The sequence below is a fragment of the Eretmochelys imbricata genome, chromosome 7 (genome assembly GCF_965152235.1).
Source record: "Eretmochelys imbricata isolate rEreImb1 chromosome 7, rEreImb1.hap1, whole genome shotgun sequence".
In the NCBI taxonomy this organism is placed as follows: Eukaryota; Metazoa; Chordata; order Testudines; family Cheloniidae; genus Eretmochelys; species Eretmochelys imbricata.
Window position 1 is genome coordinate 92,587,568 of NC_135578.1, and position 24,469 is coordinate 92,612,036.

General features: G+C 44.2%; 1 protein-coding gene across 1 annotated transcript; it reads right to left on the minus strand.

The window, feature by feature from the left end:
• Nucleotides 1-21,048: 21,048 nt before the first annotated feature.
• Nucleotides 21,049-24,097, minus strand: PPP1R3C (protein phosphatase 1 regulatory subunit 3C). Its single transcript, XM_077822758.1, has 2 exons — nt 24,084-24,097; nt 21,049-21,997 (listed from the first exon to the last, which is right to left on the minus strand). Exons 1-2 carry the CDS (start codon nt 24,095-24,097, stop codon nt 21,049-21,051), a joined length of 963 nt encoding a protein of 320 aa, XP_077678884.1.
• Between the last annotated feature and the right edge of the window lie 372 nt (nt 24,098-24,469).

Genomic DNA, 24,469 nt, shown 5'->3' on the forward strand with positions numbered 1-24,469 from the left:
TCTTTTCTAAGCACATACACCTCTCCACATTAAGCATTGGGTCCCATCTATCTGTTGTCATCTTGAGGAAATGCTGGTAGGCTGTTATTCTTTGGTGTTTTCTGGGGCATCTGGTAGCCTTGCTACCCCTTCTGCCATTGAAGGAAAGGGAGGTCAAATGGTAGACAGGTCCATATACTTTCCAACAGTCTCAAATTGAAGTCAAGGGGAGCTGGTGGGTGCTTGGTTCTTCTAAAAATCAGATCACTTGTTCTATTTCTAAATGCTGCAAACACTTATACCATACTTAACTCTACTGCTCTGAGCAGTCCCTCTGAAATCAATGAAACTACGCATGGTAGTAAAAGTAAGCACCCATGTAAGTCTTTGCAGGATCAGAGTACAAATATGGAATTAGGAGCCTAACTTTTGGCTCCCATCTTTAACTATCTTTGCCATATTGTATATAGCTTTCTCTGCCTACAGGGAGACTACTGTACAATAGTCATCTTGACCCAGATCCTCATATGGTTTTATGCACATTAAATAGAATGTGCATAAAAATTCTTCATTCTGTCTAACACTAATAAGTATATTAAAGGATAATAAAAGATTATCCATCTGACCATTGCTTTCACTTACAAAACGCTGCAAATGACAGTGTGCCATTGCTGTAAAATGTTAAATAGTCCTGTGAATTAAAGTACTAACCTATCACCTCTGGTTAAGAAATGCAGTTCAGGCCATAAGTGAAAATGAGTTTCTTGGTCTCTCCCTAGTCCCTTCCTGCTCTTTGTCCATGTACAGGATACTGCATCATTGCTGGTGAAGGGTAGCTGGAGATGGGGAGGGCAGTTAAAGTCAGGATGGAAATGTTTTGACAGAGTTGTGAAGGAAAGATTACACAGCACCTAGCTATAATTCACTTCTTTGTGCCTCAGTTTCCCAATCTGTAAAGAGGGACCCTTTGTAAAGTGCTGTGAAATCTACAGCTGGTACCTGATGGGACATCAGCCCCAGCCTCACCCAGTTCAAATAAGTGTAAAAACAAATCCACAAAAATAAGTAATAACAGAACACGTGATAGCTGTCAGTGATGGAGACATGGAAAGTAGAAAAGAGGGTTTCATTGCTAATGACACTATTGTACCAGGCTACTAGTATGGCTACTGATTTATTAGAATGAACCACTTCCTACTGCTGTTTCACTATTTCTAATCACACTAATGCATACTTGAGACTCAAAGGGAAATATCTGGCAAGTATAAAACTATGTGAAGGTTACCCATACCACTAAGGAGCGATCTCAAGCCTTCCAGAATATCATTATTTGCAGTATATAACAGTAACAAGGTGGCAGGTTATAGGACCCTACATTGAAATACAGGGTGCCACTGCTGAGTCATCATAAACTCAGTTGCTAAACCCTATGTAAAGATGTAGTGTAATTACTATTGATTCATGCTAGCAGATGGAACTTGTTAGATTCAAACAGGATATAAGGTGTGGAGTGCCCCTCCGGGATACTAGAAACCAAGGGCTGTGTTAGAGGAGGTGCTGTAACAAAGCCCCCAGAATAGCTCGGCGTAGTGGGAGGCTTAGGCTAAATCTGTTTTCTTATTTGAGCTACCTATAAAACCATATCTCTCACTGGACTATAATCTGGTATCTACACTTTTGAAGTGGGAGGGAACTCCACATTATAGACTCAAAAAGAGCGCCTGATACTCCAGAAATAGATTCTGCCCTGCATGTAGTTTGTATAACATTCTCAGTCAAAAATATTTCTGTAAACCTGCAAGAGCTTGTTGGGGGGATGAAGGTTAGCCAAACCACATAACCTTCTCTTCACACCTTCTTTTCTTGTCAGATTAAATCCATGCCTGATTTACAGCGCTGGTCCTTGCTGAATGAAGGGAACAAAACTGCCTTGGAAGTACTGAGAACAGGTAAAGCTGCTTCTCAGACAGGTTTTCAAATCAGCGAAATTGGCCAGTGGCCCTAAATTCTGTGCCTTCCATTGTCTCCTAGAACGGCTCTAGACAGAGCCAGGAGTAAAGACAAGACATTCTGGAGGAAGCAGCTCCTGTCTGTTTCAGTGGAAAGCTATTGCTATTTCAGTAGCTCAGGCCTCTTGTAGCAGAGGGATGTTTTACTTTACTAGAACGGAGTTAGGGCATGGCCATCACAGCTCCCACAGCTCTCGCTCCCTTCCCCTTACCACATTGACTGACAAACCTTTTCCCCATTCTCTGTCTGATGTGGGGCAGACTCTGTGCTTGGCAATCAGAGTGGGAAGAGAGAAGCTGGATGCAAGTGTTAAGTAAAGGACTGTGGACAGCCTCCAAGGTCCCTTGTCCACACTCTCATTCTTCACTTTCATGCTGCTTGCCAGTACAGGAGGCAGTCACATACATCCCCAGTTTATTATAGGAGATGCTTAATTTAAGCCATTGTGGTGTGTGGGTGGGGGGAGATCATTTGGGCTTGTAGTTTTGAAAGCAAGTGCTCTCTGTTGAACAAAAGCTCAGAGAAGGCGGCTTGAATATAATGGGCCAAATGACACCGGGGCAAATGTCATTGATTTAAAAGGAATTCCCCCAGTGATGAAAAAACCCCATGTTTTACTGGTAGCAATGTCAAACAAGTTGTGTGTGTGTGTGTGTGTAGCGAGCAAGACGGTGACACAAAAACAGCTTCCCACAGCAACACCAAGGTTTAATAGCAGGAGGCAGGAATCAAAAATCAAGTTACAAAAATAAAAAAGGGAAGTAAAGAATAGTTTCAGTAAAGGAATGCAAATAAAAACTATGTAAAGTACACTCAAGTGCTGTGAAGCTGCAACACAAAAAGCTGTGACCCAATGCAAGAAGAAAGTAGTTTGAGAGAAATATAAATTAATCCAAGAGATTCATGATTATGTCCACGCTGGATGAAAAATCTGTCAAGATTATTTTAAATTCTGTGGCAAATGTACCAGTAACTCCTAACCCACAAGGCACATGCTGTATTCCCTGCTCTGTTTACTAAAAACCTAACCAAAAATAGAAGGAAAGTCTTGGAAGTGTAGTCTGGTCTTGGGCTTGCAGGACAGGCTGTCACATTACTGTCTGAGAAATGCCCACAGAAGAGGTCTTTTGATAACGTGTCTTGAATCTCCTGGTCGTGGTCCATAAAGAAGCTTCTGTTTAATTTGCCAGGGAGTTGTGAACACCAGAAAGGAACGCAGCCTGTATCGTGATTCAGTTCCTGATGCACCAGTAACAAATTCTGCTGGCCCCTGGAAAAGGAGACGAGATCTCACTCCTCCCTGTTTGTTTATACAGACCACAGCCGCGTTACTGTCTGTCATGATCTGAATATGGAGTGAGTGTAAAAGTGGAAGGAAGGCCTTTCATGCAAGGTGGACCACCCTCAGTTCCAGTAAAAGTTTTTATGTAGTCTGGCCTTTCGTGGGGTCCAGGTACCATCAGCAGTATGTTTGTCCAGGTGAACACCCTACCCCAGAAGGGAGGCATCCATCAAAATGCTGGCCCTGGGTGGTGGGAGGGCTGAACGGAACTCCCACCATGATCTTTTCTGGGTTTGACCACCAAGTTAGAGGAGGGACAACTCTAGCAAGAATGACCACCCTGGAGTTGATGTGGCTCTTTCTTGGTCGATAGGTCAAGTGGAGCCAAACCTGCAGGCACCACAAGTGGAGTCTGTCAAAAGGAGTCAAGTAGATTGTTAGGGTTCCTTCCCCACTCTGAACTCTAGGGTACAGATGTGGGAACCCACATGAAAGACCCCCTAAGCTTATTCTTACCAGCTTAGGTTAAAAACTTCCCCAACATACAAACTTTGCCTTGGCCTTGAACAGTATGCTGCCACCACCAAGCATTTTAAACAAAGAACAGGGAGAGAGACCACTTGGAGACGTCTTTCCCCAAAATATCCCCCCCAATCCCTACACACCCCCTTTCCTGGGGAAGGCTTGATAATAATCCTCACCAATTTGTGCAGGTGAACACAGACCCAAACCCTTGGATCTTAAGAACAATGAAAAATCAATCAGGTTCTTAAAAGAAGAATTTTAATTAAAGAAAAAGTAAAAGAATCACCTCTGTAAAATCAGGATGGAAAACACTTAAAGGATTCAGATTCAGATTCAAAACACAGAGGATCCCCCTCTGGGCAAAACCTTAAAGTTACAGAAAACAGGAATAAACCTCCCTCTTAACACAGGGAAAATTCACATAAAACAAAAGATAAACTAATGCGCCTTGCCTGGCTTACCTAGACTGGTTGCAATATTGGAGACTTGGATTAGGATGGGTTCGAGAAGATGGATTTCTGTCTGACGTCTCTCGGTCCCAAGAGAGAACAAAAATGTAAACAAAGAGCACAAACAAAAGCCTTTCCCCCCCCAAGATTTGAAAGTATCTTGTTCCCTTATTGGTCCTTTGGGTCAGGTGCCAGTCAGGTTAGCTGAGCTTCTTAACCCTTTACAGGTAACGGGATGTTGCCTCTGGCCCGGAGGGATTTTATAGCACTGTGTACAGAAAGGCGGTTACCCTTCCCTTTATATTTATGACATAGGTGCACCCAACCATGTGGGCTAACAGTTAGAGGCACTTGTGCACTGTGGTTTGTAGTCTGCGAGAGATGTGTGAAATCAGGGTGCTCAATGCATGAAAACTTTCTGAGGGGAAGAACAGTCTTGCAGAAATGGAGTCTAACCTTGCTCCTATAAAGTTTATTGACCTTGTGAGTAACAAAAACAGACTTTTCCTTCATTTTTGCAGACACTTAAGGCTGTTAAAAGTTGTATGAGAAACCTTGTCACCGACCTGACCTCCTGATGAGATCAGCCTACCAGGAGCCAATCATCCTGACATCTCATCTGGCCTGCTACCATAGAGAAAACCCTTGTAAATACTCTTAATTCTGTAGTCACCCCAAAGGGGAGGACTCAATACCGGAAGTGTTCCTGGCCTATCATAAAATACAGGAACTTCCTGTGTGATGGGTAAATATCCACATGGAAATACATGGCCTTCACTCTGAGAGCTGTGAACCACATCCCCTGTAGAAGGAGGGGATTGTAGATTCAGTACCAGCATAATCATCCAGAACTTTAGCTTTTGAATAAAGATGTAATTTACCAAAGGTCCAGGATGGGTCTCCATCCTTCATAGTTTTGGGGAATTAGGAAATATGGGGAGTAGAATCCTCTCCCATGGTAATGAGATGGGAGGTTCTCGATTGCCCCCCCCAGTGTATGAGGGATTTTGCTTCCCATTGAAGAATTGCCTTGTGAGAGTGGTCCCCGAAGCGGGACCTGGAAGGGGGTTTGTGAAGTGGGAAGGCAAGAAACACTACGGAATATTCCTGATGGACAATCTCCAGAACCCAACTGTCCATCTTGATCTTGTTCCAGTTGTAGGTGAAGAGTGTAAAACAATCCCCACAGATTACAGAGGACAACACAGTTGGCATCAGTGGTGGTATGCAGGTCTCGACCAATATGTCAAAAATGGTTCTTGGTTGGTGGCTGAGAGTGAGTAGAGCCTGTGGCAATAGCAGGCCTAGAAGTGAGGTCTCTGAATCTTCCGGTGTTTGCACGGCTGCTCAGCTATGCGCTGGTAATAAGGTGCATGAGGAGGCGGTAGCATCGGTCTGTAGTGCTGCTTCTGGTGTCCCCTCCTAAGGGATGGGGTATAAATCCCCAGGGAATGCAGAGTCAGTCTCAAGTCTTAGCGAGTGGAGGGACTCATCTGTCAGATTTGACTTGTCAAAAGGGAGGTCCTGGATGCTGCTTTGGCCCTCCTTAGGAAACCCTGACAATTGTAGCCAGGAATCCCTCTTCACAACCAGACCAGTGGCCAAACTTCTGGAAGCCATTTCTACTGCATCCACTGTAGCCTGGAGGTCTACCTTTGCCACTAGCTTCCCCTCATCTAAAAGAGACTGTCCTCTGTGGGAAGTTTGTCTGTGAAGTTCACAAGCCTGGCATAAGTATTAAAAATCATATTTCACTAACAACGCTTGGTAGTTAGTGACACAAAATTGCAGGCCTGCAGAGGAGAAGACCTTCCTCTCCATCCAGTCTCTTACAACCAGGGTGGCCCTTTGATAGCACAAACTAGCCCATTCAGCAGCTGCCTGTACCATCACTGAGTTGGGGGTAGGATGGGAGAATAAGAATTCAGCCCCATTAGCAGGAGTAAAATACCGTCTCTCACTCTTTTTTTGGTGTGGGGTCACAGGATGCTGGAGCATGCCATATCATTCTAGCTGGTTCTAGTATGACCTCACTGATGGGTAGAGCCACCTCACTTGGTCCCTATGACTGCAAGATGTCTAGGAACCAGTGTTGATAATCCTGGACCTCCTCTGATGAGATCTATAGGACACTGGCCACTCGTTGCAACAGCTCCTGGTACTGGCAACGAACATCCAAAGGAGAAAGCAAAGAAGGAGTGCCTGCTTCATCTGGGGATGATGAAGAGACACCCATCAAAACTGTCGGTACCTGCAGATCTAATTCCACCTCTTCCTCCTTGTACACCAACAGACCCAGCTGGCAAGAGGGAGAGGAGTGGTATGACTCTTGAGAAGGGCCTTGACACCTGCCGTAAGGATCCCAAGGACCACAATAAGACCAGAAAGGAGAATTGATCGGTGGTGTGGGACCCCCAAGGAAATCAGTACCAGTGGTCCCTGAGGTGTCATACCCAGTGAAATGGCAAGCCTAACCCCTTGACTGTTTATCATGGCTCAGCTGCCTCTGCAGAGATACCGCTGTGGCCACCTCCTCTGAGAAAGGAGATCCCTCAAGAGTGCCAGGCCAGAAAGAAGTGGAGACTGCAGATAAGGGAAGAATATACCCTCCGGTGTTATGTAAATCTCGGTATATCCTGGTGTCTGTCTGAGTGGTTCCTGCAGTTCAGTTTGATGGATCTAGTGCATCTGCAGTGACAGAACTGTCTTTAGATGGATGCAGAGGTACCAATGATGGGTCTAGACCAGCACGCATAGACAGAAGTGGGCAGCGTCTATCCTTATCTTGGTACTGAGGTGACCGACAGAACTGGCAGTTCTTTCTTTTTACGCATCTTGCCCTCTGATCAGGGATCTTCATCAGAGTTGCTTCCTCAGGTTCTCCTTGCAACATCTCACCTGACCTGGACCGGCTCATGGGGGAAGTGTGTTTCTTATGGACTGTCCTCAATGGGGATATGTACTTGTGCCCATGAGAGTGCCTTCTATCATTATGGGGAGCACGGGAAGAAGAGTCCTTGGGCTTAAATGTTGAGGGCTCCACTCCAAGGCACATGCTTGGAGGGGCACTGCTAGGCAGCTGAAGCCGACATATGGGGGGTCTCCTTGGCTCAGATCAGAGATGGGCCTTATAGCCTTTTCCATCAGGGGCTTCTGTAGGAGAAGCTCCCGGGATTCTCGGGTTCTGGGTGGCGAGCAACGACAGATGCTGCTCTTTGCAGAGATATGTGCCTGAAATGGGGTTCACTCAACACTCTGGCACCTCCTACTGGCTGTCATGGAAATTGGCTCTGCATGTTAGTGTGCCCTCTTTGGGTGGTACCTCGCTGCTGTCATTCCTGGTTTAGGACCCACATCTCTCCAAGGACCATGGTGTCCTCTTCAGCAACACAGCCCTCTGGCCATGCCACACGCTGTTCTCCCCCCTGCCGGGGACCTGCAGTCCACTGTTCAGCCACTTCCCTTAGTGGCTACTGCAGCGAATTATCTAGCCACTACGTTGTGACCCCAGCATCCTCTTTTCCCTTGTCTCAGGGCCTCAGTCTGCAAACCCTAGCAGCCAGCCAGGAGCTGTCTCCCGCTCCCCTGGTTCCTGCTAGCAGCACTGCTCTGTCTAGGGTGCTGGCAGTTCTCTCAGCCCTCCAGAGACACAGTCCTTCCTCCCTGGACTCCCAGCAGAGAACTGCCCTCCTCTGCCCTGCAGCTCCCTTTTTATATGGGCCTGTTTAGTCCTGCTTGGCTGCTCCCTTCAGTCCTTCTCCGATTTGCTGCCTTCTGCACAGCCTCCCTAGTGGTCTATTAACCCCTTAGAGCCCCTAGTGGGGCAGGTGACCCATCACAATGCCTAATCCAGACAGTACATGCAACACTGATGTTCGTCACGGATGGAGAAGGATCAAGGGCAGGAGATGCAGTTCTTGAATCCTGGGACTCTGGGCATAGCCCCAGAGCTGGGGAGGGGTTCCCCAACTGGGCAGAAAGAAAAACTATATGATATTATAAACTTTTTAACTACTAATCTAAGAATATATCTGTTTACAAATGTTTTATTTATAGGTTATACACCAAAGTGAAGGAGGACAAAATTCCAACTCAGGCCATGTCACGGTAAGAAGAAACTAGAGAAGGGTTGACCTACACTGGCTCTTGTACCCTCGGTTGGGAGCATGAGTAGAGCTACTGCGCATGTGTAGGTCAATGGACATTGCTTTGAAGAATTTCTGGACGTGGGTCCATGGCACACATGTATAACCATGTAAGGAATACACATAGTGAAAATCACTCGAAGAAGAAGGTAACAAATATACCTTCCTTTCTCTAATCCTAAATGTAAACACCTGTGACCATTAAAGCACACGTATACATGTGGGAGAGCAGGAGATACATTCCAGAGCTTTGAAAACACTCAAGGAGGGACAGAGAGAGAGCCAGTCACTCACTGCTGGAGCAGGAGGGCTAATGCCAGGCAGTTTGGACTGTTTATGGGAGAATTAGGGTTCTTTTGTTTAAGGATTTAGCATTTCTCGTGCTATACTCTTGTTATATAACTGTGGTTAGTTAACCATATATGTGACTTTCCTTGATTGTTCCTTTCAGTGATACTAGCATTCCATCCCTTCCACAAGAGGCTGACAAAGATATTGGGATATGAATTGTAGTTGTTCTAGGGTAAATTCATACCTCCCCAAAAGATCCTTTAGCCCAAGGAAAGTGGGTGATAATTTGAGAATTTAGGCAAAGATAGGAGCCCCTCCCACCACCACACACACTGCATAAGCAGAGAACATTTTCCAATTGCAATTAATGTAATGAAGAAATGTGATTCTAGCCAACAGAAATTACATTTTTGCGTTAATATAACATGTGGCAAAGCCACCACTGCCAGCCAGCTGAAAAAGTCAAAGCTTGCCATTATGAGTCCATCAGATAAATGCATTTCACAACTGTGAAGTTATAAAACAAATTCAGTGCCAACTTACACCTTACGCCAGCCTCCTGAGATTACCTGGGATGTGAGCATTGAACTGGAGTGGACTCTCTACCTGCAAATTGTGACTTTATTGCAAGGAGAAACCCAATACAACTTTCGTAGCATTTTAACCAATTTCACTGGATGGGATGTGACTCTGATTCTGTTGAAAGGATTTTTTTTTTTTTTTTTTAAAACTCAGACCAGTCACTCCTAGGAGCAGATAGAATAAGACTAGCCCATATCCCCAACTCAGTGATTGGATCATTGCCAGACCTGAACTTGCTCCAAGCCTGTGTTTGATTATCTGAAATATTCTGAGAAGTTTTAGTTACTTCCTATGTCGAGCCATACCAGAGTCACAGCTGCAGAAATATCATGAGAGACAGGCTATTGTCATGTTATTCCTGCCTGGGAACAGGAGTGGAATGATGGAAATGTCATGAGAATATTGGTTCTTATTTTATTTCAAGTTGCCCCCAGAAACTGATTGGTGGGAGCAGTCCTCTGTGAATTGGAGGAGGGAATCTGCTGAAGAACACAGGGAGAAAGGCTGGCTCCCCATCTCTGGAAGAAGAGAAGTGTTAGACCTAGCAGAGAGATGTTTCTGGTGGCATACTTGACCCTGCTCTGTTTTTCTGTTTATTTACTTTTTTCTGTAACACCTAGTACCATGATAGCTGGGTACCGAATCACAAATCAGACACGCCATTTGCAGAATAAAAATTAGAAACAGAAACAACAGGAAAACAATCAATAGAATGAACATGACTGGAATCATGCCCTGAAAGTTAAAAGATTTGACTTCTGATGGGCTGCCAAAGGGAGCTAATTCCAAAAACAGATGCCCCATCTAGAATGATCTGCAACCAGATATGGTGACTTGTAGCTAGTGCAGACATTGCCTCTGGCTATCCCTCTGAATGTTTCCTCTTTACAAAAAAAGAGCACTTCCATCTTAGCCAGTGCCACACTGAGTCAGTTTATTTTCACTGCTGTATTTTGTTGGCTGAGGTGACACTTTTGCTCTAAACAGAAAGAATTTGGGTTTGTGCCTTTCCAGAGAGTGTGAGAGAGCATTTGGTTTTTGTGGTTGTATTTTTTGCATGAGGTTTTAGGTTTAAGGAGTAGCCCTTTACTTAGGGCAAGAGTATTGGCAAGGACTTTTTTTGGAATAAAATAGAGAGAGAAGTATGTTATTTATATAAACATCTACATGAGGATTTATATAAACAGCTACTTGAGGATACAATAGCTTTTCTAAAGAAGAATGCTTAGCCTAGATAAAAGCAACCACCGATATTATGTGCCACTGATTACCAAAAGGTTATTTTTTTCTAGACTTTTTGCTAAAACCAACTTCAGCCTCAGTCAGTTTCTTCAGTCACCAACCAACTGCAGAATAGACAAATAAATGAATTCATGCAGCAGAGACTTCATCTAGAACACAGACTGTAGTGGCCCACTTTACTGTCTCTTAGCAGGGATAAGTACTGTGGGTCTTTAGGAACAACCCACAGCTACAGTATTTCCAGTAAAAAGGGATTATTCCATGGAACAGTCTATTCTGCTTTCAGGATTGGCCTGTGAATTACTCCGAGAACCTGGGCTACACTGGGGGCCGGGGAGAGGGAGTGGGGGGAGGGGGGGGTTTCAGCTATTCGCGTAGCTGAAGTCAAAGTATCTTAGTTCGACTTACCTGACCGTCCTCACAGCGGCGAGTCAACCGTGGCGGCTCCCCTGTAGACTCTGCTTACTCCTCCTGCCAAGGTGGAGTACAGGCGTTGATTCGGGGGTCAATTTATCGCGTCTAGATGAGACGTGATAAATCGATCCCCAATAGATCGATCACTACCCACCGATCCGGCGGGCAGTGAAGACATACCCTAAATAATCCCTTCATGTGCCTGACCTGCTCCAAGCTCATTAGTAGAAAGTTAGGGGTATGCTGACTGTTCTTTAATGGGCCAAATGGCTGTGCAGTGATCCTAGGAACCTAGTCACCACGTGTTGTGTAGAACAATTGTTTGACAAATGCCAGCCAGTCCCTATTCTTCTCTGCCCTTCCACGCTTAGGACCATGACTTTAATGAACTACTGCTGCTGCTGAGGCAGGAGGGGGTCCAGAGAGATTCTAGCATCTTCTGTATGTAATTATGTATTCAGAGATGCAGTCAGATTCTTTGTCACTTTGCTAGATGTCCAGGAGGTTTGACAGCAGATAATGTGGTTGAGAAGAGCTGCCTGGTGTGCCACTGGACTGTTCCTTGGATCAGCTTGCTGGCACTTAGCACCTGCAACCAATTGTACTCCAGTCCCATTGGTTGACACAGGAGGAGATGATGGCAAGAAGCCAGGCAAGACCATGATTTGATGAGCTTCCCCCACAGAAAGAGTAAGCTCCTATCCACCCTCAGTCAAGCTGGTCTCGGGCCCACCCCAGGCCCATCTTCCATCAGTCACAGCAGCAGGTGCTCCTGGGTACTCTCTGGAGGCACAGAACACAAAGCTATCAGACTCTTACTTCTGTGCTGAGTTCTTCCATGGTGCCTAGGAATTACTTCTTTGTTCGAACCAATGTATAAAAAAGGGCAGACTGGCCCAAGGTGACTGGGGTGCTAATCACATCCTGGCTGCTGGGGAAAAATGGCTTATGAGAGCCCCTTTTTATAAATGAGACAAGCATTGTACTGGATAGAGTGGCTGTCAGTTAGCAGTTCAGCCAATAGAAAACATCCCTTCCATTCAATCTATATTCGAAGCTCCCTCCTTACTAGGCTGCTGGCAGTCAGTATAGAAGAAAGACTCAAGCTCTAGCCTCCTGTTTGCAGCTGGCATGGGGCCTCCAGCAGCTGTTACTCCAGTGAGTAAACCTGTGCCTGGAATCCTCACTGTCCCCTCCCCAAGTTTTTCTCTTAATCTTCCATGAGTGCCCTTATCACATGCCTTCTCCCCATGTAAGCTCTTCTTCTCTTGGCCAGCAACTCCTTCTTCCCATCTCAATTGCTGGTGCCTCCTCTCTCCTAGGAGATCATTCCTCTGTACTGAGTTTCATTGTTGCATTGCCAGATTTCCTGAAGACAGAAGACTGGGGGAGCTGAACGTGGTAAGGCTCAGCGACCTATTCTCCCATCCTGATTAGAAGTCTATTCCAGGTAAGAGGAGGAGCCTATGGCCTGATAGAAGGGGGAAGGCCTAGGCATGGGGAAATGTAGGGGGTGCACTACCATCTTCATCCCCTCCCTACTTGGAGCAATGGATAGGAGCCAGGGGTCTTTGTTTGGCATGTACTGGGATGACTGGTGCACTATATATAGACAGACACTTTGTTTCCCACTGGGGATCCTTGAGCAGAGGGAGGAAACTAGGGGAAAGACTGCTTGGTGCCAAAGGATTACCCTTTTTTCACAAACAGTTCAGAGGAGGGCTGATAGTCTAGGAGATCTTCTTCCCCATTAGCCCCTGCCTACTTGGAGATCAGAAGAAGGATGACCGTGTTCAGAGGATATTAATATTTGTAGTAATATTCCCAGATGGAGCTACTATGAGGTGGGTGCATAATTGTTTGGAAAACTGTTGCCAGAGAGTAAGTTATGAGTAGTTCACAGTCATGCTGGAAGGGCATATATAGTGGGGATATGCAAATGCAAAGTACTCCACTTAGGAAGGAGCAGTCAGTTACACACTTACAAAATGGGAAATGACTGCCTAGATAGGAGTGCTGCGGAAAGGGATCTGGGGGTCACAGTGGATCACAAGCTAGATATGAGTCAGTGTTACACTGCTGCAAAAAAAGCAAACATCATTCTGGGCTGTATTAGCAGGAGCGTTGTAAGCAAGACACGAGAAGTAATTCTTCCGCTCTACTCCACGCTGATTAGGTCTCAACTGGAGTATTGTGTCCAGTTCTGGGTGCCACATTTCAGGAAAGATGTAGAAATATTGGAGAAATTTCAGAGAAGAGCAACAAAAATATTAAAGGTCTAGAAAACATAACCTATGAGGGAAGATTGAAAACATTGGGTTTGTTTAGTCTGGAGAAGAGAAGACTGAGAGGAGACATAACAGTTTTCAAGTACATAAAAGGCTGTTACAATGAGGAGGGAGAAAATTTGTTCTCCTTAACCTCTCAGGATAGGACAAGAAGCAATGAGCTTAAATTGCAGCAAGTATAGGTTGAACATTAGGAAAAACTGTTTAACTTTCAGAGTGGTTAAGCACTGGAATAAATTGCCTAGGGAGGTTGTGAAATCTCTGTCATTGGAGATTTTTAAGAGCAGGTTACACAAACACCTGACAGGGATGGTCTAGATGTGAGGTTCTCAAACTGGGGGTCACGACCCCTCAGGGGATCACAAGGTTCTTACATGGGAGGTCGTGAGCTATCAGTGTCCACCCAAAACCCCGCTTTGCCTCCAGCATTTATAATGGTGTTAAATATATTTAAAAGCATTTTAATTGATGGGGGGGGGTCGTACTCAGAGGCTCGCTATGTGAAAGGGGTCACCAGTAAAAAAAAGTTTGAGAATCACTGGTTTAGATAATATTTAGTTCTACCATGACTGCAGGGGACTGGACTAGATGACCTGTCAAGGTCCCTTCCAGTCCTATGATTCTACCTGGGGTCTTAATATCATCTGAATAACAGGATTCCTTAATCTGAGCATCAGCCTATTCCCCAGTTCAAGGTCTCAGATTCTTAAACTGCACCACCATGTGCTCTTAGCTATCTTTTTTCACGGTGTGCTGACTATGCCTTTGTGTTGTATAATTATGGCAAATGCTGTTTTGCAACGTGATGTTGCTGGGGTTTTGCGTGGGAAGTTTTAAAGAAATAAAAACATGGGCAAAGAAACAGCTTTGTTGCTTGGAGGAAGGTCAAAGAGACCTGTATTTGTAACACAACGTTCCTGGTCCAAACCAGCCACTCTCTTCCTCATATGGTGTTTAGCCCTACATCATGGAATAGAATTTATAAAAATGTAATTGCACTCTGTGTCTGAGGTTAAAATTAATGAGCAAAGGGTCTCCTTTAGAACGAAATGACAAACACAGGATAAACTCAGGCAATGAGGTAGCTCAAATAAACATTCATCAACCATGAGCACCAATGACTGACAATAAATAGTTAAGAGACTGATGTACTAAGGAACGCTGTGGGATCTCTGTTACGGTGTAAGTGTTCTCAATACTTTTTGTGCTAGTTTTATGAGACAGTTACCTTTGAAATAAGATGACCAATAGTTCCAAGTCTGAATGCAGCAAAAGAGAAGTTACAGTGTTGAGCTATATTTTGACTTCTGAAATTGGGGGACAGAACGTGGGACTATTTGGGCTATGAAAACCAATCACCTGGGGGCATGTCTTTCACCTGAGATATATTGCACACGCAGCTGACAGACACATGGAGTGGAATTCACAAATCTACTTAGGGTACGTCTACGCTACCAAAAAACAAACGAACAAACAAAAAACAAACACTGAAACAACTCAGCAGTGAGTCTCAGAGCCCAGGTCAACTGACTTGAGCTTATAGGGCTCACACTACGGGGATAAAAATAACAGTACAGACATTCCTGCTTGGGCCAGAGCCCGGGCTCTGAAACTCAATGAGGTGGGTGGGTCTCGGAGCCCAGGCTCCAGCCCAAGTGGGAACATCTAAATGGCTATTTCTAGCCCTGTAGCACAAGCCCAAGGCAGTTGGCCCAGGCTCTGAGACTTACTGGCTTGGGGGATTTTTGCACTGTAGATGTATCGTGAGGTGCTTGCACCCAGATTCACAATCCACAAGACTCCTGCTGAACACAATAGGCACCTAAACTCTCTCACTGCCGATGTTGTTCAAAGTAAACAGTTCCCACCTCCTGTGGTCCTATCTCCCACCTAAACCCCAGAGTGATTCACAAACCAGGGGAACACAGCTGTGTGGCTGACTAACTTGCCAAGAGGACCAATTCTGAGTATCCTCCTTATAACTTTTGCCCCAGTAGTTAGAGTACTCACCTAAGATGGGGGAATCCTAGGTTCAATTTCCCCCTACCTGGCACAGGGGAGAAAGGTGGGAGAGTGCAGTTCCAATCCTTTCAGGAGAGTGCATTAGTCACTGGGCTCTATGGTATTCTGATGTGGGGCTCTCTCCTGTTGAAGCTGTTGCACTGTGGATAAATAAATGGAATGACTAGGCCAGAGAGAAACAATGGGAATAACTCTAGTCCAGAGTGTAGGGCACCCACCTGGAAGGTGTGAGGAGCCACACATAAGAAGCATTTTTTGATGAATAACATTTTGTTTAATTATCACTGTTTGAGGGAATGGGCTGATCAACTTTCAGGACCACCTTTGAAGTCTGCTTTAAATGAAACTGTGGGCTAGGCTGGGTTCAGAGGGCCAAGGAGCCAATCCCGCTGTGGATTCTGTTAGGCAGCCTGCCTTGTCTATGATCTTAAGCCACCCTGCTGCATATTTTGTCATAGGTACATCGCAGTGAGACCTTAGGCCAAAATCAAAAACAAAAGCAGCATCCAGCCTCAGCTCTAGCATAGACCAGAGAAAGGGAGGAAGGTGGACCAGACTATACTTTTTTGCTGTGTAAAGGGGATTGCTTTGAACTAGAGCCCATGAGGTTCGGGAGAAAAGAGAGAGAGAGAAAACATTTTGCTTGTCTTTACAGCTGGGGCCCATGGAGTTTGAGAATGGCATGACAGCCCCTACAGGACCCCACTTCATTTGTTGTCTTGCACACTGGAGGTCCAAACCTTGCAAGATAGCCTTCCAGGGGAGCTGACTTAAAGCCCAGGTGGTGCAGAGAGTAGGTTTACATTGTTTTAAAAACAACTGCTCCTGGTTTTTTTAAAAGCAACTTCTGTCTCTGCAGTAGGAATCCAAGCAAACCCTCTCTCCCCGTCCCAGGGTGAGGATGTGCCAGCTATCCCTTTCGATCTAGCCTTTGGCAAGGATTTCTAGGGAAAGGATGTCTCCTTGCCTCAGACACAAAGCAGCACTTCTACTCCAGCAAGATACAGAATAGTGACTAGAGAGAAGTAATGAGTTGATGCACAAATTGGGCAATGGAACGGGTGGGGAAGGCTCTCAAACAACCTCGCTGTAACTCTGTCTCATAACCCCAGTTTCTTACTCCCCCTGGAGGGAAATTAGTACCAGATTGTTTTGTGGGAGTGAGAGAGTTCTCCTATACAGCGTAACCCATTCTATGGTACTTTGTTTTCCTCTGCTACTCGTCAGGCCCCAGCTAGGGGCGGGGGAGCCTGCTAAAGTATCGTGTCTTTAAGTCAGGCTATAGAGGCTTATCCTTCCAGATGCAGATGGACTTGGTTCAATTCCCACTACTGGCCCCTGCCAAGAAATGCTAGTGGAGCAATCTTCGTATTCTGCTGTGTTAGGAATTGCTTTTGCTGTGCTCAGAGCTGACAGGACCTTTCCAGGAAGATGGCTTTTTTTTTTCTTTTGGGGGGCGGGAGGAGGAAGGGTTTCTGCAGAATTGAATCTTTTCCATGAACCTTTTTGATTCAATTTGACATTAATCTAGGCCCACCTGAGCTGCTGTATGGGCGAGACAGTTCAGATGCGTCATGTCCCTATTCTCCCCTACAGATCAGACTCCCTGGCTGGTCCTGGATCATGGTGTTCCCCCTTTGCCTGAACTGCATCAGAGTCACTAATATAGTGTGTCATGGGAAATGTAGTCTATCATAGAAGCCTGGCTCATAAAAGAGAATGGAGGCATAAGGCACCTGAATTACCACTCTAAGGCCCAGTCTACTCTACAGGATTAGGTCAAATTTAGCAGCAGATACACAGCACTAGCCAGGTACACAGGAAAAGCCCCGGGAACTTTTGAGTTCATTTCCTGTTTTGTCAGGGTGGCAAACTCAGCAGCACAGGTGACCATGCAGTCCCCCCCAGAACTGTAGAGTGTAGAATGTTTCTATGCTCCCCCTATCATCTCCATCCCTGAGGTTCTCTCATATTAGAAGGCAAAAAAACCAAACAAAAAAAAACCCCGCACTCATGATGACATGTTTTCTGAGCTCATGCAGTCCTTCTGCACTGATCATGCATTAAGCTGTGCCCTGAGGCATTCAGTGGCAGAAGCCAGGAAAGAATTAAGTGAGTGTAAAGAGCGGAAGCAGGATGCGATGCTGAGGCTAATGGGGGAAGCAAACAGACATGATGAAGAGTCTGCTGCAGCTGCAGGAAAGCCAACAAGAGCACAGACCCACTGTATAACTGTGTATCCTCCTCCCCATGTTCATTAACCTCCTCACCCAGACACCCAAGAACGCGGAGGGGGAGGCTCTGGGCACCCAGCCACTCCAGTCCAGAGGATGGCCCAAGCAACAGAAGGCTGTCATTCAAACAGTTTGATTTTTAGTGTGGCTGCAATAAGCAATGTGGCCTTGTCCTTCCCTCCTCCCGCACCCCACCTGGGCTACCGTTATCTGTCCGTTATCTCACCTTTTTTTTTTTAAATTAATAAAGAAAGAATGCATGGTTTCAAAACAATAGTTACTTTATTTTGAAGGGGGGAGGGTGGTTGACTCACAGGGAATTAAAAATCAACAAAGGGGGTGGGTTTGCATCAAGGAGAAACACACACAACTGTCACACAGTAGCCTGGCCAGTCATGAAACTGGTTTTCAAAGCCTCTCTGATGCGCAGCGTGCCTTGCTGTGCTCTTCTAATCGCCCTGGTGTCTCGCTACTCAAAATTGATGCCAGGCAAATTGCCCCAACCTCCCACCCTGCCATAAAAGTCTCCCCCTTACTCTCACAGATATTATGGAGCACACAGCAAGCAGCAATAACAATGGGAATGTTGGTTGCGCTGAGGTCTGACCTAGTCAGCAAACAGCGCCAGCAAGCTTTTAAACTTCCAAAGGCACATTCTACCACAATTCTGCACTTGCTCAACCTATAGTTGAACCACTCCTTACTACTACTGTCCAGGCTTCATGAGCCATGGGAGCAAGGGGTAGGCTGGAGTAGGTGTGACCGTGTGGTGCTGCCGGCTGGGAGCGCAGCCTGAGGCAGAAGCCTTCTGCACGCATGATATTCCAGGCAGGACTGAATCTCCATGAGACGAAACTTAAAGAAGAGAATGACCTGGAGTCTCTGGCTCCCATTCGGTGCTCACCGAGGTCTGCCAGGAGTACCCAGAAGACATACGATGGCTATCCGTCCTACTTCACCCTCTGCTGCAAAGGCAAGGAGCTGCTGCTGCGTAGCAATGCAGTACCGCATCTGCCAGCAGCACCCAGGAGACGTATGGTGAGCTGTGCGGGCTCCATGCTTGCTGTGGTATGGCGTCTGCACGGGTAACCCAAGAATAAAAAAAGGCATGAAACGATTGTCTGCCATTGCTTTCACAGAGGGAGGGGGGCCTGACAACATGTACCCAAAACCACCTGCGACAATGTTTTTGCCCCATCAGGCATTGAGAGCTTACCCCAGAATTCCAATGGGCAGCAGAGACTGTGGGAACTGTGGGATACCTACCCACAGTGCACCGCTCTGTAAGTCGATCCTAGCCACGGTAGTGAGGACGCACTCTGCTGACTTAATGCGCTTAATGTGGACGTACGCAATCAACTGTATAAAATCGGTTTCTAAAAATTGACTTCTATAAAATCGACCTAATTTTGTCTCTAAGGGTATGTCTACACTACATGACAGCAGCTCAGACAGACAGTATGACAAACTTATGTTCCGATTTGGTTCAAAAATATCCCAGTCACACGTTTCAATTTGGTAATGTCTAATGTTGTTTTGACACTTTGACCCAAAGAATATTACTGAAATATTTTAGGCCTTTCATTCACAATTAACTTTTTCGTTTAAATTCAGGTTGAAAATTGAAGTTTTCCATGGGATAAATGTTAATTTTTGACCAACTCTAGCAGTGCTCCCTTGCAGACCATAATGCTGATCCAGGTCTTCCTACCATTCACTCTCAATTGCCCTCTTAATCACATAAAGCAGGACAATGGGTGGTGAAGGAGGGTTTTGTTTTTGTTTTTGAAATCCCTCAGGAAAACAGTTTGATATATCAAAATATGTTTTATTCTTAAAATGGACCAGTTTACACAGTACAGTGATAGTTACAGTAGAAAAATATTTGGGTGGGAATGGAAGAGGCTAATTTCACCTTAAACGTTTACCTTTTTATTACAAAAATGCTCCAATCCTCAGTATCTGAGTGAGTAATATGATTTGCATTTTCATGTCAACATCAGCTCAGTATACCAGACAAGTGAACACAGGTGTGTGTATAGTATATATTTAGAGTTGCTACATCCCATACATTCTTAGTATCTCCCACTTCATTCTCACAGGAAAAAGATTATCTTTACACTTTGATAGCTCAGGATGTGAAGCACAAAGTGCAAAAATACACTGGGTTTGCTGAAATACATAAAATAAAAAAAAAAATACCAAACATTTTGACTTCACAGAAAATGACTGAGGTCTGAGACGAAGCATAGAAAACTGCTCCTATTTATGTGCAAGATATTTAACTATGACAAGTATTCTTTCTAGAGAAAACCAGTGGCAACCCTGCTCTTTTTACAGATTAGCTTTCAAAAAGTGCAGTTATCTCAGCACCTTCAATATGAAGGACCTCAGTTGCCTAAGTTTACTTTACTGCTTTGGAAAACTATTTTTGAGGGGAAGTGTTACTGACTGCAATAGGGAACAAGATACCATAAGAGCCAAGACAAACATTCATAAGAAAGATCAGATCAGCAGATGAGCCAACACATTTAACTCCTCACCTATAAATTAGGGCATTTTATAAGTTACATGATCTGTCTTCTAAATAATTTTTTCCAAGATAGGATTTTTGGCATCTTAGGGATTTTTAAAAGGCACATGGCTTCTTAAATGTACATAGAGCCAAATTCTGCCTGTGAAGTCAGTGGGGTTGCATGGGTATAAGTGAAGGCAGAACTTTGAGCTTATGGTACAAGATAGGCACCTCCCACAAGATTAAATATACATAAGCATATTTACAGAGTTCACCCCTTCCATCTATCATTACTCTGTCACTTATTTTCACCTATGAAGTAGTTAAAACAAAAAGGCTGCAGTTTAAGCTAATTGCACTTTCTTTATTGATTAATTCATTGTTACCCCTTAAAAATTTCCCATGTGATTTTTGGAAGACCAGCTTCCAAAAGTTTTTGCGCTTTCCTAAAATATACAGTGCATCTTACCTCTTCCCCTTCTCTCACTTTTCTGTTATCCACCCAAAAAGATACTCCTTATTCATACCACAGAATCATAACCTTGCATTTTGTTTCCATGAGGATGTAGAGGGTTAAGATAAACCTCTGTCTCAGCAGCAATATCCCATCTCTACTACATACTGTGCCATGCACAAAATGAATTGTGGCTCTGTTCACTTAACGTCCCCCCCCACAATTATCACAGCTTCCCAAAACTCCACCACACAATTGTACTTCCTCACAAGTGTCTCTTAACCCATGATTAAGGCTAGTGAATAGCAAAGAAAGTCATGTATACTTAACACAGACATGCTATTTCTACAGTAGGTAACCGACTGAGGGACTTGTTTTTCCATTTTGAAATGGACCCCTTTTTCTCCAAGGGTAAGATGTGGCTGAGAAGTTTAGAAGTTCTCAGATGGTCAATTGCTTTAACTCAACAAGTCCCAAAGTGCTAGTAAATTTGGATTTGTAAGAAGAGTCAGCAAAACTTTCTAGCAGGTTTTGGTGTACTGTACATGAAGCAGAGGCTGAAGACTAACACTGTTTAGTTATTGAAAGCAGGAATGCTCATGGGCTAGTAGTTCATTCACCAATATGGGGCTGAGTTTTCAATCCTACCCCAGCTTTGCCACTCAGGAAAGAAGCCATTTGACAGCCTCGGACTGCCAAGCTGCTCATACTCTGTTTCATGTGTCTTCCTTGGAATCTTATGAACTGTGCAGTCTCTCTGAGTAGATGCTGGTGCTTGGACGCCATCAGGTTTCCATTCTGCATGGACGATCTTGTAGTTCTGACCCTCATTATTGTCCCAGAAGATGTGCTCACCGCTTTGGTAAGAAATGCAGAACTCAATCTTCTTTTGAGTGGGAATGGCTGGAGGCAGCTCAATGGCAAATGAGAAAGTGTCACTGTCAGAGTCGCCATACACATTGTTCATATATATACAGTCAACATCAGTGTAGGTTTTCCACGTATCAAACGTAATTCGAACCTGAACCTTCTTCTCATAGCTCATGTTTTTCACTTTCACAGTCCCTGCCACAGCCCTTTCTTGGAGGGTGCAATTCTCAAGACAGATAAAGTTCTTCTGCAAGCGATTCCGGAAATCTAAGTAATCAGCTGAAGGCTGAGAGAAACCCAAAATCAAATTTTTCTCTTCATGTAGTTTTAAACCAGCAGTTATATCTTGAAGGTCTAACAAGTCAAACTGAAGATCCCACACTGGATGCTCCTGGATTTCAGAGAAAACATGGATTGCAGTCAGAGATAGCCCCTTTGAATCTGCAAACACAACTCGCTTCTTGGCTCGGCTTGGGGAGTGGTTCCATTCATTATTTCGACACTCAGAATCACGTTTCACATTGAGACATGGTCTGAGAGGCTTGAATCTGTTAACAAAGTTTCTTCTTTGATAGTCATCAAGAGGGCTGAGAATTCTCTTCAGAGGTGGCGAATGGGCTAAGCAAATTCTCATGGCCACATCAACAGGCATCATGGAGCTGGGCAAAGGCCTTGGGTCCAAGATCTGTATCATTCTGAAATGTGATCAGGAAGATGGTAAGTTATAAGGTGTTTGCTCCATCAAATACACACTGGAAGAGAGTCTTCTGAAAAGCTGTGCACACTTGATTTCATTCATCATCTTAATTATTCATGGCTTGCTCTTTGCATACTCTTAAATAATGCAACCTAAATTACGATTATGACTTTCAATTACAGAAGCTGAGGAATAGCATGAAAAGTTATTCAACCATATTCGTAAATTCTGAATTGTTTTGATTCAGCCACATTCTCACCCAGCTGTTTGCTTTTCCATGAACACCTGTGCAAACAGGTTTTTATTCACACAAATCTTAGGGAAAGGTCTCATCTTCTTGCAAATGTACATGTGGCAATATGGATGAAGATTTTCATAAGGCAGCACAGGTATTAGCTATTCCTAGTGGAAGCGCTCATCTCATTTCAGAGACAAGGTGGGTGATGTAATCTCTTTTATTGGACCAACTTCTGTTGCTGAGAATGAAGCTTTTGAACCCCACTGAGCCCTTCTTCAGGTTTGAAAAGGGAACTCCCAGAATCACAGCATAATGCAAAGTGGGACAGATTTTCCAGACCTGAAGAAGGGCTCTGCATGGTTTGAAAGCTTCTCTCTCTCATCAACAGAAATTGGTTCAATAAAAGATATTACCTCACCCATCTTTGTCTCTAATATCCTGGGACTTGACACAGCTACAGTGCATGCATCTCATTTCAGTCATACAGGCTCCAAGCCAAGACCCATAGATTCCTGCAAGTTCTCTCAATCAGGGAGCAGAGATAACACTGCATGGACTCATCATCACATAGTGCCAAATAAGTAAAAATGGATACGTTCACAGTGTTTGTTGAACACTTATAAAAGGAATAATTTGTAACGTCAGTTAGTGGATAATTCAGACAAGAATGGTCAAACTACTAGATAAAATTGTTCTCCAAGAGTAATTCACCCAGCTGCAGGTGTTAGAGGCATACCAATATCATGATTTTGGCTGCTTAATTTATGCAACAAGAACATGCTTCACCCCATCTGATTTCATTGTAGTAATCTAGTACAGTAGCCCTTAATAAAGGTATACTTTCCTAAAAGCATCTCTAAATCCATGTGTAAGTCTACTACAGGTCTGCATAAAAGCTACATGGCTTCTATTCATTTTTTTTTTAAATAAATCACCTTTCTACTGATGAAAGATTATTCACAATTACAGTATAAAAAGACATGGCTAGTTCAAACAAACTGTGTGTATATTATATATTTGGTGGATTAGGGTTTCAAATGTAATACATCTGTGAAGACTGGCGTAGTTTGAATGAAGATAAAATTCTGTTGAGTCACAGGAAACAAATATTTGCTTTATCACTTTAAGAAAGGTTTCTACTTCTAAGTGCTCTCACTGGTATTGCAGAGCAGTGCCAAAATATAGTGGGGGAAAAACCTTTTATGCAGACTCTGAGTCTCTTAATTCTGCCTGTTAAGGCAAGTGCAGGGGCAAGGGGGGGAATAAAAAGAGCCCTATTAGTCACTGAAGCCAAAGCAACATAAATTCAGCTTTTTCAACAGAACCAAAATAACACACACTGAAGTTTCAAAAACAACTTTCACTTATGGCTATTTTGAGAGAAACTCCTTGTGCTAGTTGTGCTTCTTTGAATTTTAGAGCACACTTACAGGGCATTAACAAACAGGCATGAGAACTAGGAAACTGACAAAAATCAGAAAGTCAGAAGTTAAGACCATTCTGGAGACATTGAATGTTAGCATTACAGATGCATGTTGACATTTTAAGTAATACAAAACAAGGGTAATGATATAAATCTTAATGTCTCAGATCCCTCCCAAAAAGCAAAATTCTGAGAAAATGGCTGATTTCACACACAGATGCATGCACTAGTTTAGGTAGTTCATAGACTCAAAAGTCAATTTAAGTACTATGTTAATCTACACTAGTACACTAGCAAACACCCATATAATCTTTCTGCACTTGTAAGAGGGGCTTGTTATGCTCCACAGAAACTCCTACAAATGGATTTTTTAGTATGAGGAGGAGTCCCTGTCAGCAACGTTAACTCTTACAGAAGGCTTACCTGGTACAATGCATTAAATAGAGCAAACTAAGCCAGAAGAGAACAGCATGGAGAAGAAGCGGTGAAGGTTAATGAGATGCTTCTGGCTTGATTAAACCTTTGCACAATCTCCTCCCTTTCTTTCCTCCCCTCTGCACTAGCTGCTCTTTGCAGACTACCAGAGAACATAGTCTGCTGCCTGCTCCGACACCCAACCCTTTTCACGTAAAAGCCTCTGAGCAGCCAATCCCTTAGCAGCTAGCTCCTGCCAAGCCATCAGGGCAGTTACATGCTCATGTTACTGCATTTATAAACTAGATAGACGTGTTGGCTGGAGACTGCCTTCTAGCGAAGGAAAAGTAAAGCATGAAACTATGATTTCAGAATCAGCTGGTTTTAGTGATAGA